The sequence below is a fragment of the Penicillium waksmanii genome (assembly GCF_028829765.1).
Source record: "Penicillium waksmanii strain IBT 27052 chromosome Unknown utg000008l:1.0-5622682.0:1.0-5626561.0, whole genome shotgun sequence".
Taxonomy (NCBI): Eukaryota; Fungi; Ascomycota; class Eurotiomycetes; order Eurotiales; family Aspergillaceae; genus Penicillium; species Penicillium waksmanii.
In genome coordinates, this window is record NW_026643254.1 from 4,908,408 (window position 1) to 4,922,397 (window position 13,990).

At 48.7% G+C, this 13,990-nt stretch overlaps 3 protein-coding genes across 3 annotated transcripts; 1 reads left to right on the forward strand and 2 right to left on the reverse strand.

Moving 5' to 3' along the window:
• Positions 1-9,001: 9,001 nt before the first annotated feature.
• Positions 9,002-9,576, reverse strand: N7481_010189 (uncharacterized protein; the record flags this gene model as incomplete). The annotated part of the gene is made up of 2 exons (XM_057269408.1): positions 9,002-9,406; positions 9,457-9,576. 2 exons carry the CDS (start codon positions 9,574-9,576, stop codon positions 9,002-9,004), a joined length of 525 nt encoding a protein of 174 aa, XP_057120085.1.
• An 847-nt stretch (positions 9,577-10,423) lies between these two features.
• Positions 10,424-11,092, forward strand: N7481_010190 (uncharacterized protein; the record flags this gene model as incomplete). The annotated part of the gene is made up of 1 exon (XM_057269409.1): positions 10,424-11,092. The coding sequence occupies one exon, from the start codon at positions 10,424-10,426 to the stop codon at positions 11,090-11,092; it is 669 nt and encodes a 222-aa protein (XP_057120086.1).
• A 390-nt stretch (positions 11,093-11,482) lies between these two features.
• N7481_010191 (uncharacterized protein) lies at positions 11,483-12,037 on the reverse strand (the record flags this gene model as incomplete). Its single annotated transcript, XM_057269410.1, has 2 exons — positions 11,483-11,826; positions 11,875-12,037. 2 exons carry the CDS (start codon positions 12,035-12,037, stop codon positions 11,483-11,485), a joined length of 507 nt encoding a protein of 168 aa, XP_057120087.1.
• Positions 12,038-13,990: the final 1,953 nt, after the last annotated feature.

Sequence of the window (13,990 nt, forward strand, 5' to 3'; positions counted from 1 at the left end):
GAAGACTTTTTGGTAACGCAGATCTTACCTGCAAAAGACACCCCAAGGCTGCAAGGCCCGGAGTGTGAGGAGGAAAGTCCTGCTTTCTTTGCGACGGGAAAAGAGCGTCTTTTATGCCTTTCTGAGTAGGGTTTTCGGCAGCGACCACTTGCGTATATTTTGCCGAGTCCAGAGATTTCACTCGACATTCGTACTGGGCGGCCGCATTTTCGCTGAGCGTTGAGGCGGTTTATCAACGTTGAAATAAGAAATTTCAAGAGTTCGGGGTGGGGAGAGCGGGTGGAGTGGTCCGCCCCACCTGGACCCTTGGCTCTCCTGGGTCTAGGCCTGACAAATAAAATGCCTCATCAACGTTGTTGACAAAGGTGAAACAACTTCAACTTGGCTGGTAAGTTCGAAAGAATGGGCTGGCTCTGGCAAATCGACTGCTCATAGCCTCGAACTTGTGTTTGTAGACTTTGCCATCGTAGCTGCCTCGATGCGTGCTCCCAATTTTGGTTGTGCATCTATCCTTTCACTACATTTATCTAATATAGGCACTGAATGAATGGATTCTCAAATAAATCATCAGCTCGATTGATCCCTGCTAGAATGGCCCGAGCTTAGCCAGCCCGATGTGCACGTAGATGAATCTTTGCTAGTAGGACACATTGAAAGTGACGGCTTAGCTGCACCGATCGCTGGGCGCTGACTTACAAGTCCAACCGCGAAGCCAACTTTCTGCGAGCCGCGGATTAGGACGTTCAATTCGTGCAGGTAGCTTGTTAGTCAACGTTTGTCCCGTTGAAGTCCGTTGAAGTGTTGCTAAATGCTTATTGCGCCCCGCTTCTTTGAATTTTCACAATGTGAGACCAGATATGGCTGGCCTAGGCTCAGGGCGATGGCCTCTTCCACTGCGGGCGCTTGCTCGCCGGATCTATTTTCACACATGTAGAGTGTCACACCCGTCACGAATCATATAAGAGCCACTCCCGTCATAATTTTCAAACAGATCTATTTGTCGGCAACACCCCGCTTGATTCGATACACGACTATGGGAGCCATTCGAAAAATTCCACGCACCCGGCAGATGCCAGACTTCCGACGTCGATTGCACCGCGCACTGTCCTTGTCATCCTCGGAGTCCGAATACAGCCGAAGCCCATCCCGATCTCTGTCTGGAGACACTGCCGAGAAAGAGCCATCGACCCTCTCGAACAAGAATGACCAAGCTGTTCCGCAACAGGGCGATTCTCCCAGTAACGACGATCACGGGGTGCTACCGAGTCCTCAATACGGCGGACACGTGTCTCAGCCCAGGGACGGCAACGTGCTCACCCTCACATGCCTCGCAGAGTTAGTCCGGGTCACCCCTTATCGTGAAGGCAAGGTCTTTGCTAATAGATGATATTTCAAGACTAGACGTGCGGGTGAAGTGAGTTATACATTCCCTCCAAGCAATGCACAAAGGGCTAACCTAAGGCCAGATCCCTAGATTGTAAATTGACGGACCAAAATAAGTGTATCGAAGATCTCTGCAGGGACCTGGCAGAACTTCTCCGCCGGCTGGAGGCTGTCGAGGCGGAAGCAGAGGAGCGGATGAGGAGTGATATGACTGATACGCCAGATGGGCGGGAGCAGAAGGCGGTGCGGACCCGGCAGTCGCAGCGGTGATGAAATTTGACGGGCTCGGGGGCCTCTGAGGACATTATCTATGCAGAAATTCATCGAGCATTCGCCATATGAGCTCTCTTACGCCGAGTACCTTCTTGCCTTTCTTACGATTAGCAGCTGTTGAATGTTCGGACTAGGACTATTCTTGTGCTTTCTATACGTGGTACACAATCAATCTGTCTTCTGCGCATACAGTAAATGCGTTGTCAATGTACCCTTTATGAATATACCTAACCACCGAGTCATGTTACGTGTTGCACGGAGGTAAATCATTGCTCAGTGGCCGAGTCTATATACCAATTCGTCCCTTCGGTAGGCAACGCGACGCGAATGACGCAATTATTCTTTGATTTTACTTGAAAAATGATAGAATTTGAAGAGATATCTTGGCACAAATAGCATGACCCAGGCGAAAAGCACGGCGCCTTGCTCTGAAATACGTCCTAATGATGAGTGATTGGTTTATGAGTAGAAGTGACGCGAACTTGAGAAACACCCAATACCTGAACCGAGATAGCGGCTTTCACCCTGCTGGGCCTCTCGAGCTTCATCGCTAGCTTGGCCTGAACCAACCACGACCTCTCTCTCATCTGTCGTAGCATGTAATCAACGCGATCGCAAGACGTATCGATAGAGGTGTCAAGCTCTATCTCGAAGTTCTTCGGGTCTATCGACGCATGAATCCAAATGAACCCCATCGAATACTCAAAGCAGGCTGGGTCTGCGTTCCACGAGGTCACAAGCGTGTTGAAAAGGGGCCCCATCGTGGTTGATGGAAGGCCAGCGCAAAGATATCTCGAATCTTGCTCACTTGCCGTCCGTTTTCCCTTACTGATCATCTCAATCTCATCGGTTGGCCGTGGATCGAGAACAACCGAATCTGAGATCCAAAATTCGCTTGACCAGTTATAGAAAAGTGGAAAGCTTTTCCCGGCCAGCAAATTCTCAAAACGAAGCATGCTTTCCCGGAATTTGGAAGGCTTTTTCCATTCGGGTAACCCAAGAAGAATGATCTTCATATCTGTCGGGTTTTCTGTATGGAGAAATCCCACCTGATAGTCTTCTGGCTTCAGAATTGTCAAGTAGGCCGGAGGCATCACGGTGACACTTCCATTCTGCATGGAAACGAATTTGCCTGCCCTGTCAGGTCTGTTGGAACGGTGATCCTGTGGCATGATCGTGGAATGCAAGGTAGTGTTGATGCTCTGGCCACAGAGCTTCGACTGCTCCCATTTCCAGACAAGCTCTTCGGTTTTCGAATATAGAAAAGGAAACCTGTTTACAAAAGCTTCAGAAGAGCGATGCACCGGAGATGGTGGCTTGTCTTGATCAGGATTAGCTTTTATGTTTGCCATAGCCGGAATAAGATATCACATACCGACGGGCCTTTTACGGAAGCGATTGAAGTCGAGCTTTGAGTGTCTATACGAGGGTTTGCCATCGAGATCCATTTTTGGTGGTCGTGAATACAGAACGGGCCTAAAAGCAATGCGGCGAAGCTGGGATAGACAAATTGGCGATCGAAAGGCTTGTAGAGGGGGGTGATGTAGTGTAAAAAAAAAATAAAGCAAGACACTCATATGCAAGATGATGTCGAGAGAAAAGCATTCACGCCGAGCTATGCAGCTATGCAGTAATAGCGGCAACTCTTCCAGAACAGATTCTGAAATTCCGTGGTGATGGATCGTAATTTAGATCATTCAGTGATGATTCACCTAACACTATGCCGTTGAGACTTGAACTGATTCCACCCGTGCAGCAACTAAATGATACACAAACAAAAATCTCGGGTACTCTCAACCCCAGCAGGGAGGCCGAATTCCGACACGTTGAAATTGTGGAAAGAGGGTTTCAGTCTCGCCACAGAGAAGGCTTTTTGGGTACTGTATACGCTGCATAGGAATCATAATAGCCATGGGGCTAGCTATACCATCGAACCGATTCCGGTAACCCCAGTACTTTCTACCACGGCAAGGCATGCATCATTCCTTTCCGATAGCTTTACCGCAGCCTACTATCTAGGTCATGATGCGAGAAAAGATGTTTGAAGAGGTCCTTCCTATTCGAATTAAGAGACTAGATTCTTTTCTCGTATCTGATCATCAAGTCAATATACCAACTCTTTCTAGGTCATTCGTTGTGCCATAGGTCCGACAGAAACATAAAATACATTAATATACAATTCTTCTCGGCGGCCACCCCGACGAATTTCCTGCCACGCTTTGACATGAAACAATTCCGTGACCACGATGCGATCGGGCTTTGATTGCATAATTTCAGGGACCATTTTGATATCTTCTTCTAGAGCTTGGATCAGAGTTTTGCTGTAGAACAAATTTGCAGCGGTGGTGGCCAAATCACGAATGGTGCAGTTAGCAGATGGCTTAATCCCCAAAATCAGAGAGATTCTGGGAAGAAGGAGCGGATCTAACGATAAGAATGCATGCGTGTAATATTTTACCACCTCTGCTCTGTTTTTGACATCGATTCTTTGGGGAAGTACCGCCGCAACCCTGACTTCTTCGTTCTGGAACGCCCTTTGAAGGCTTGTGAGGATGGACTGCAGCTGTCTTATCGAGAGGTCAAGGGAGAATATTGGTGACATTCTCGGATGCTCCAGCATGGCAGAACAGAAGAGCTCGTCACGTAACCAGATCTCTTTCGATTCGTAGCCCCGTATATGCAGAGCATCAATACCCATGAAAGCGTAGCATATCAGAGCAATACTGGATCCCACACCAAATGGTCTGTAAGGAAAGCAGGGTTGTTCGAAGCACGGTTGAACAAAGCTAGACTCTTGCGATGAATATTGTCCGAGAAGGAACAGGGTATATCTGATCTGCATTTCCAAGTCTTCGCAGGACATAGTATGCAAGCCCTGAGATTCGCTTAAAGCGTCGCGGATATCAGTGAGCCAGGACTGCAACTGACTGTACTGCAAGACGAAACTCTTCTCCCAGTCATGGTCACTCCGGTATATTATGGCCCACAAGGAGCCTTCATTTCCAGGGAGCATTGCAGTAATGAATAAGTAGTTTAGAACCAGTAAGAGCTGATGAAAGGTGTGGCGGCTCTCGGCTGAAAGAGTGCCAGGTGCTGGAATTTGGGGTTGGAGTCGAGGTGGCAAGGAAACCTGAAATATTGTTAGCCGTGAATGCTAATGTACACCGAGACTGCAGAATTTACCGGAAGTGCCATATCAAAGTATGACTGCGTTGTACAAGGGCCGAAAGAGCCCGGGCGCTCCTCAGGATCGCCTGTACTGAGCGTAAAGTGACCGACGAGACTGGGAGGTGACTTCTGCGATGTCACCACTTCGCCTTCGTTTTTCCAATCTTCTATCAGGCCGTTGCTGGCTTGGCAGTCTCTTGGAGATAAGACGTCATTGGTAGATGGAGATTGGCATTTATACCCCGATTGATTGGCAACTTGCCCGGTCTCACAAGTTTCTCTTTGTGCATCGATGGTCTTCTCATTTCGCTCATTATAATGCGTCTGCTCGGCCTCGAAGACAGCCTTTTGCCGCTTCGAGCTTTCTGGCTGGGCTGCCGGCATTGTCTTGTGCCCCAAGGCCAAAGGGACCCGTTCTTCATACAAACATAGATCCGGTTGCCCACGGTCACAGCAAGACTGACAGGCGGGTATATCTCTACTGCATCCTTTTTTGGAAATGCGACAGGGGATGCAGGGCTGCCGTAATTTTCTAGAGCATGGGGCTGCCAATCCATGAGAATTTGTCATGGCTTTGGAAATAAATAATCAATATTGGATTAATCGCAGATGTATTCTCTTGCCTCTATCAAAATGGCGAAGCAATTTGTAATAAGAAAAGCGGTCGAGATAGTTCGTGGCTTGGGGATATCTGATTTGGATGAAACTTTGATAAAAGTGAGATGCAATCGAAGCTACACTGAGTCTACTTTAAATACACCAACACCCGTGGCCATGACGTTCTTCAGACGGCATTCTCTTACACATTCTTCAAGGCTTTGGTGGCGACCTGTACGGCTCCTGAAGTGGTAAGTAGTGAGCCCTTTCGGCATACTGGATCCGATGCTACCTGAAAATACATGGTATTATCTGGAGCGTCGCGGCACTCAGCATGCCTTGAAACTTTCACCCTCTCTTTTCTGGACAGAAATAGCCTGTGGTCTGGACAGAAATAGCCTGTGGTCTGGAGACACATCGATTGTGACATTCCGAGAGGATTGTAGTGGCCCGGGGAATACCGTCTGCGTTCCCAGGAGTAACAAAGCGCATTGGGTCCTCAATGCTGATTTTGGTATCAGAAAGTAGACCCTTGGATCCACCGACTAGATCTCAGGAGCTTGATGCGACCTACAGCTGCAGGAGCTTTAGTCGGATGAACTGGGCCAAGGATTGGAGCCCTTCATAAAGATGCCTCCGTCTCTCTTGGCTTTCTCCAAGCCTCTTTCAATTTCACACCCTCTCGAACTTCTTTAAATCATGATTAGTCAAGGATTCTCACGACGTATTGCCATGGGAAACTAAAAAGATTGATAGTCTCAAATCCGAGACTTGCCTCAAGAGATAGTGCTGATGATTGCCGCATACCTACATGGTAGCGCAAAATTCGCTCTTGCAAGATCCTGCAGAGATCTGTACCACCTGCTACGAACGGCAATTCTCCAATTTAAAATCGAACATCAGAACATCAATCTTCTGGGCCTGACCGCCAAAGATGACAATGTTGATCTTACGCTCATGTTGCTCCATCATGGAGCAAACGTCAATGCCTTCTTTCGGCGAGAACCCCGGTCGTGAGGGCTCTCAAATACTCTTCATCTGCAGTGCTCAAGCTCCTTCTGGAAAGTCCTAGGCTAGATATCAATATCCAAAGCCGAGAGCAGGCAGGCGTCTTATGGTTTGCGGTTACATATCGATCAGGCTCGACCCTGCGGGCTCTCTTGGAATTGCCCGGCTGCGCAGTCAACCTCCGGCATCGACGAGGCCAGACTGCATTCCATTTCGCCGTATGGTGGGGCCGAATCGACTTGGTGGAAGCGCTGCTCTCTAACGGTGGTGATCCCTACGCATACGATGATTCTGGTTGTTCGCCATGGGATAGGGCATTTCAATACGATAGGCCCTCTATGAAGGCTGTGTTTTCCCGAGAGGAAGGGTATGTCCGGCCAATGTATGCTCACTCTGATGCGTCAGCGCTGCACCAGGCAGTCCCGCATGGATCAGTGGATGCTGTGAAGCTGCTTCTGGGCCGGAAAGTTCTTGACCTGGCGGCAATCGACAGTGATGGTGCGACAGCCCTCCATCTCGCTGTCCGCAGTCGACGCTTAGAAGTGGTCGACCTCATTATCCGGCATCCTCGCGTGGATGTGAACTTTTAGATAATGACGGCAACTCCCCGCTTTGGTGGTCGACGTTTTTGTCATGTTACGAGATTACCGAAAGGCTTCTAGCTGAGGAGAACATTGATGCCAACTTGATCGGTGGCTTCGGTCGGCTTGACACACCCTCGGCACCACTACACCATGCCGCGACTCGGTCGCACATAATGATTTTGAAGCAGCTGCTTGCGGCCCCAGGAATCGATCTGAACGTCTGCGCTGCGAGACAGACCCCTTTTTCTGCCGCCGCCGCTGCGGGTAGAGTCAACGCAATGAAGATACTTTTGGGTGAGAGGGGCGTGGAAATCAATACAGGTAGAATTTTGATGGATCCTCCTCTATGCCAAGCGGCAGCGGGATGCCATATGGAGGCTGTTAGGTTATTGGTGCAGCAAGGCGAGCGGCTCAGAGTCAACCAAGGCACCTTGACAATGCATGACACGGCTCTGGGGATTGCTGCTCGTGCGGGGAACCTGGAGATAGTCCGGGCTTTGTTGAAACACGATAAAATTGACCCTAGCCTGGAGAACCGATGGCTGGAGTCTCCGTTGGTGTTGGCAGTCAAAGGCGCACATGTTCTCGTCGTCGACGCTTTGCTAGCGGATCAAAGGGTGGATACGTACAGCTTACGAGAGGCACGAGCAATCGCGACGCACGAGAGTATCCGAAGAGCCACTCACTACGAGATCGATGATCGCAGAGCCCGTTGCGAATGGATGAAGGCACACTGGTCCCTGCCATAGTGGACGCGGGTAGTCTGCGTGGACGGGTGCTGAGGTAGTGCTGCTTGAGGTATTGAATGTGGGCTACAGAAAAGTGCCGGCTAACATTGATACACTGTGCGCAACGTGCACTAAAGCGTAAAACAAGCATAAGAGGAATATAATCATCGATCTCACAAAACGTGGTGGTAACCAGATTGCCTTGAGAAGCTGCAGAAACTGCATTGCTCTTACCACATGTTTCTCAACGTCGTGCATCAAAGGTTAGAACGTGCGTGGACTGTCTGTCAACTCAAAACGGGTGAAGTATGGCCCAGATTAATTTGATGACAGGATTATTCCGTCAGCGATTAATATGCTGTATTTAAGATCTATGGAAACCCGCTCTGTTGTGCACGCTCAATCTTCTCCTATTCTTCCCTAATGAACCCACGCGCGGCATCCTCTTCACTAGCCGACCGACCGGCCAAGAGGCAGCGAAGACTCTCCGAGGACACTTGCAACGACCCGAACGCAGAGGATATTTCACCAGCCTCATGCTCTACCGCAGCGAGCAACCTCCCCTACAACGCAACTTAAGCAAATTCTGCGCCGCAATAGCGACCTCGCCCTACCGGCCCTTAGACTCTTAGATTTATATCTATGTCTATGGGAAACTTATGTTGTGAAATCTGCGGAGAGTATCCGGCTTGAAGATGAGCGGCGTCAGATATGCGAGTTCAACGAAGTGCTGGAAGAAGAGACTGATACCCTCCTTCAGCGTTGCAACCGGCAGGCGCTGGAGGTGGAGAATCGGAAACGGGCATTGAATGCATCCCATGGCAGTGTCATATCGGCCTTGCAAATCATTGATCTACCTTACTACCACCTCGACGGACCCTGATGCATAGAACGATGTACCTGTTGTCATTTTAGACATATCTACAGTTGATGGTGGACGGCTTGATTCGGTAATTCCACGCACGATCAGCCAGAAGATACTGTGAACCATGACGAGGGTCTACGGCCCAAGCAATTCCCGCAGTATTTTGTATGAGCTTCATTGGTTCCAATTGTTAGACATCCATACTGTATCTAGCCCGGATAAGACCTCCTACTGTGTCAATCTATGCTTCCCCTTCTCAATCTAGCTAAGTCTTTCAGTTGTAATACAGAATCTGACAGAGGTATAGAATAATTTTGGGAAGCCAATCACAAGACTTTTCCTATGGCTGGGTCTATCTCGCAATAGTAACAGAAGATCGCTTGAAAAAGAACTAATTACTGTTCTCTCTCACAATTCATCAGCCCTCCCACTTGGCTTTGGGAGCACTGCTCCCAATCATTGAGAATGCTGATCAGTCGTTCCCTAGAAACCTCTAATGCTTGGTTCAGAAGGTAAAACTGGGATAAATGCTCGTCATGATGAGCCAGCAGCAGCCCTTTCTCATTCTCCAATCGTTTATTCTCCTTTCTCAACTCCTGGTTGGTCTGCTCTAGCCTCTCACTGCCAATCCGTTTCGATATATACGACTCCCATAGCCGTCGGTAGGGCCCTAAGACCCGGGTTGCCTGAAAGGCAAGCTCCGGATTGTCCTGTTCAAGCTCTGCTAGTAGCTGTAATATCGGCTGAAACGGTCCGGTTGCTAAAGGTTGTTCTTCGTCGGTTTGCGGCAGGGAGGCCGGCTGCATTGATCAGAATTGTACGCGACTCGAGAGATCAAATTGATTCTTACCAGCGGAGGAGCTTTTTCAGCTGTCGATTCCGAGTCGAGTCGCTCAGTTTGGGCCGAAATTGCGTTGAACTCAGTGTTTCCGTCCCCTTCGAGATCGCGGCAGAAAGTCGGAGCATCCATTTTTCTCAGCAAAATAAAGGAGGGTCAAATTGAGAATAATGTGTCGTGTTCTTGTCTGCCGATTTAGTTTATAGAATATATAGTCACGAAAACCGACCGAGCTAACAAAGTCGGCTCTCTTCACGCAGTAATTTACAGGTTGAAGATGTTAATCAAGGCAAGTTGGTTATTAACAAGAGATATTCAATAGGCACTTCAATTCCAACGGAGCATCGCAACAACAAATCAATCACCATTGACAAGAAATAAAAAGAATTCGTGCAAGAGAGAAATTTCTGAATGATACAGTCCGGACGGACTAGTGCGTGTCTCATCGTGGAGTCATCACCGTCACCTCTACCGTTTAAACTGTGATAAATAAAATATCGTTCGAGCTCAGCTATTGCCATGCGTGTGAAAAGTACCAACTCGGTGCTGTCAAAATTACTCCGAGGAAAATTGAGGAAAAATCCCTCACTTCCACTGATTGTGATATATTGCTAGTTTCTTTTTCATAACTGCTTGCTGTTTGTGCCAGGTTACCAGAGGAATCGGTCTATCACGCGCACAGTATTTCGCCGTCCGAACTTCCCGTGTCGCATTGCTGGTGTTTTGGATTATGCGATCCACTTTGTGGTACTACCTTTTCTTCTACTCGGTACAAGGCAGCCAACAGTCACACTGCGATACTGCTTGCGTGCAATTCCCGAACAATCGCTTGCAAATGGATTCGTATTATCTGAGACAGCCATGTCCGGAGGAGTATTCGCAGAGCCGACCCCATTTGAGTCAAGCACCAATGCTGAACGAAGCAAAAGCTAAATGGCCCTCAATTCCCGACCCTTGCTTCATTGTACGTCCTATCAGCATGGCCCTTCCACAACAAGCGCTTGGGCTGTTTCATCCAGAAGACAATATGCTGCAGATTCATCAGAATGGCCACCTCGGTCGCATTTTTCGACGACCAGGATACTTTTCCGGCTCCGGCTTCGATCATTGGGAATCGATCCCTGTTATTTGCTGGCTGGGAAATATGCCGAGATCGTATCCTTCTAGCTTGTTAGATTCATCTGAAAGGCCCCATGCCTCTAAGGCAAAACCTACCTGCGAATCTTGTTCTATGTGGCTTGACAGCAATGCAGAGGTTGTAACGAGCACAGGTTCTCTCGAGCCCGCCAATGCCCTTCCTCTTGATTCTCCTCAAGCTCCTCCGGACTGGAGCTTCCAGAAATCTCTTCACGAAGTGCCCCAGCGGCAATTTAAATGCTCTCACCCAGGATGTGACAACCAATTCAGACGCCGAAAGGCCCTCGAGCGACACCTGACATGCCACTCAGATGAAAGGCCGTACATCTGCTGGGTGCCAGAATGTCATCGCAGCTTCAAACGCTCGGACAACCTAAAGGCTCATTATATGACTCATGCTAAAATGGGCGGCCGCAATCGCTATGTGGCAACCTTGGACAATATGAGTTCTGTCTACAGCCCGGAGTTTCGCGGTCAATTGACATTGGAGGGGTGGCCAACTCATGAATAGGCGAGAGATGGAAAGTCCTGTCAATTCGGAGTAATTGCTGATCTATTGCCTGGCAAATTCAGTGATCGACAGGAGAGTTACACTAGATATCAAAATACCTATCATTTATACTCTGAAGTTCCCTCCCGGTCCTACCGCATCTCTGAGATCGATTGTTCATGTATCCCTAAATTATGCGGGGTTACCTTCTAAGCCTCAGGAATAGCCATGGGATTTTGTTTCAAAACTTGCGGAACATAGGACAACTAGCTATGACTGAGGCCAAAAATCAGGGTAGGGAGGTACGAGACACACGAATCTCCTCTGCTGAGTGTATGGATTCACAGATTCGGACAATAGAAGCAGCATAGTTGAGAAGAAACAAACAAAGCTAGGTGGAATCCTTCATCTTCAACAATCCGTTATAGAGTTCGAAGGGCTTTCAGAGCCCGAGGACATTGTCGGAGTCGATGCTGCTTCCGTAACCAACATATCGCTGGATTTTGTATCCGAGGAAGTCGATTGAGGCTTACTGTTTCGCGTCGAAGACGAAGAACTATTGGTTGCGGTGCATAAACCCCCTTTTACTAGACCTCCGTCGACTTTGCATTTTGCTTCATCTGCTTTATCATTATGGAAAAAGAGCAGGCCATTCTGATGCACTTCCACCCAGGCAGAGTTTTGACTGGAGCCACATAGCTTGGCTTTGAACGCCGATGAATTGGAGTGAGTGACTTTGTCATCTGTGTTCAGATCTAAAGAAAAGCCGTTAGAAGTATTCTCATTGTCAATGGATTACTTACTGCAACAAGAGGTGCCGTCAAGGTGTGCAAATGGCTCCGAGATCCCGGTGCAGTCGAAGTTTTCCGTAGAATACACGAAACACTGGCCTTTATAGTCAATGACCTGAAGGGTTCCGCCGAGGACCGCCGAGATGAGTGTAACAAGAACGAGCAAATTATGCATGTCTCTGTCGCTTCCGAAGTTGGAGTTTCTTTGGTCGATTGAGATATGTGTTGCTCAGTTCAATCATTTAGCGACGCACCATAGGCATTTATATTCTCGCTTCGGATAAAATTATAGTAAGACTTGAACATAAGCCACTTTCAATCCTGGTAAGTTCTAGATAGTCATCAAATTTTTGATTTGAAAAAAGAATCCATATCAAATTGATTCTGCGGATCTTCCTGCAACCAAATGGTGTTGAAAAGAAATGGAGGCGTTGAGGTGACTTTCCAATAGCTCGTAACAGCAAATGATGTTGTATGAGGATTTACAGGCTTGATCGTGAAGTCCCTCAAGTAGGTCATGTTGCCCCTCGACAGGATACGAAACATAAAGTCAATACAATACACACACACACACACACACAATTCATTAACGCCCGGCGGCTGAGCCGAGAGGGCAACTATCACTAGTCTACCAATACATGCATGTTTGGGTATACGCCGTGTCTCCTTGGAGCCCATACAGTATTTCCTTCCATATTTCCCATTTCAGCTTTCAATCTCATGCTTGGTCCCTGTGGTTAGTATTGGTTAGTAGACTGGCTTGAAGGCGCTTCTTCAAGTGTTCAACATCCTATCTTCGGCAGTTGAAGCGCGTCTACCGTCGATCACAAGGTGTTGGGGTTAGTTAAGGTGAGGTATTCTATCAGCTCATCGGCAAGTTTAGGTGGCCTCAAGTCGGCCCGTAGCGATCGCAAATCGTATTGACGCTCGCGCAGCTTCCAGATTCGGTTTCCACTTTTGATCATCGGCAGGTGGCTTCCCTCCCAAGAAGAAGGACAGGTTTCCTCGGTGTGTATCGGTACATTGTAACATATCCGTCCGGTGCGCGGTCCACTTCCGACATCGAAAGAGAAAGTGGTCCACCGTCTCTCTTGCTTGTCCACATGCACATTGGTCTGTCTCGGCGGCATTACAAGTACTGATTTGAATTTTTAAGCTAAACAGGCCTGAAAATACATTGTAGAGGTAGCAGCATGTCTACCTACATAGACCCTCCACCTTGCGTCCCCTCCGATCCTATTCCGCAACCTTCGCGGGGCACAGCCGGTTCCGCAAGTCAATACCAGTTTGCACCTTAAGCCTCCTTCAATAGCCGCCCTAAAGATTCCATCCACGATGGCCATCTTTGGGATCCTATTTCTCTCAGTAGACCGACACGCGCGTCCGTCCTCTCGAGCCATATAGAAAGTGTCGTATCTGCAGTCCGCCCACCCAGCCTTCCGTCGCTTCCATTATATGCTGCGCCCCGCAGATTGTCAAATCCGTTTCGCGCTACCTTGCAAGATCTCTCTGGCAAGGCCGACCGTGTCTCGCAGGAGTTCGCCCAGTTGTATCCTCTCTGTACCCAGAACAGCCAAGCAACACAGTGTTGTCCCTCCTACTAACCAAAGTACCTCGTCGTTCTCTGTGTGGGTTCAAGCATGCTGGATCCTGCCATATCGTTCGTGTTTTGTTTGACTTCGTCGTTTCTGTGATCTTTGACCCAGCGATATCCTCCTTTCAACAGAGCAGCCCGAGAGCACCCCAAGGGTGTCCTATCCCACGACCCTAGTGTCCACTGATTGTAGGATCGGTTTCGCAGTCGTGTTTCGGGTGGTTTTCAAATTGTTCCCTTGTCGCCTGTGCGTGGGGTCAGGGGGTCCTGACCCCTGAGCTCTCGCTCTAGCAGTAGCCCTAGCCAGCGGACAGTGCTGGCTGGTGTGACTCTTCTCAGCTCTGCTAATGCCATCGGGCAAGGCATTCGCAGGTTCCCAGCCGGCACCACGGGGAGGTGAGAGTCGTCGCCGGCCATCACTCTGTACAAACAAACAAACAAACAATTCATTGACGCCCGGCGGCTGAGCCGAAAGGGCAACTATCGCTAAACTACTATACAAGTCATAGTATATACAATTCTGTGACTCATTGC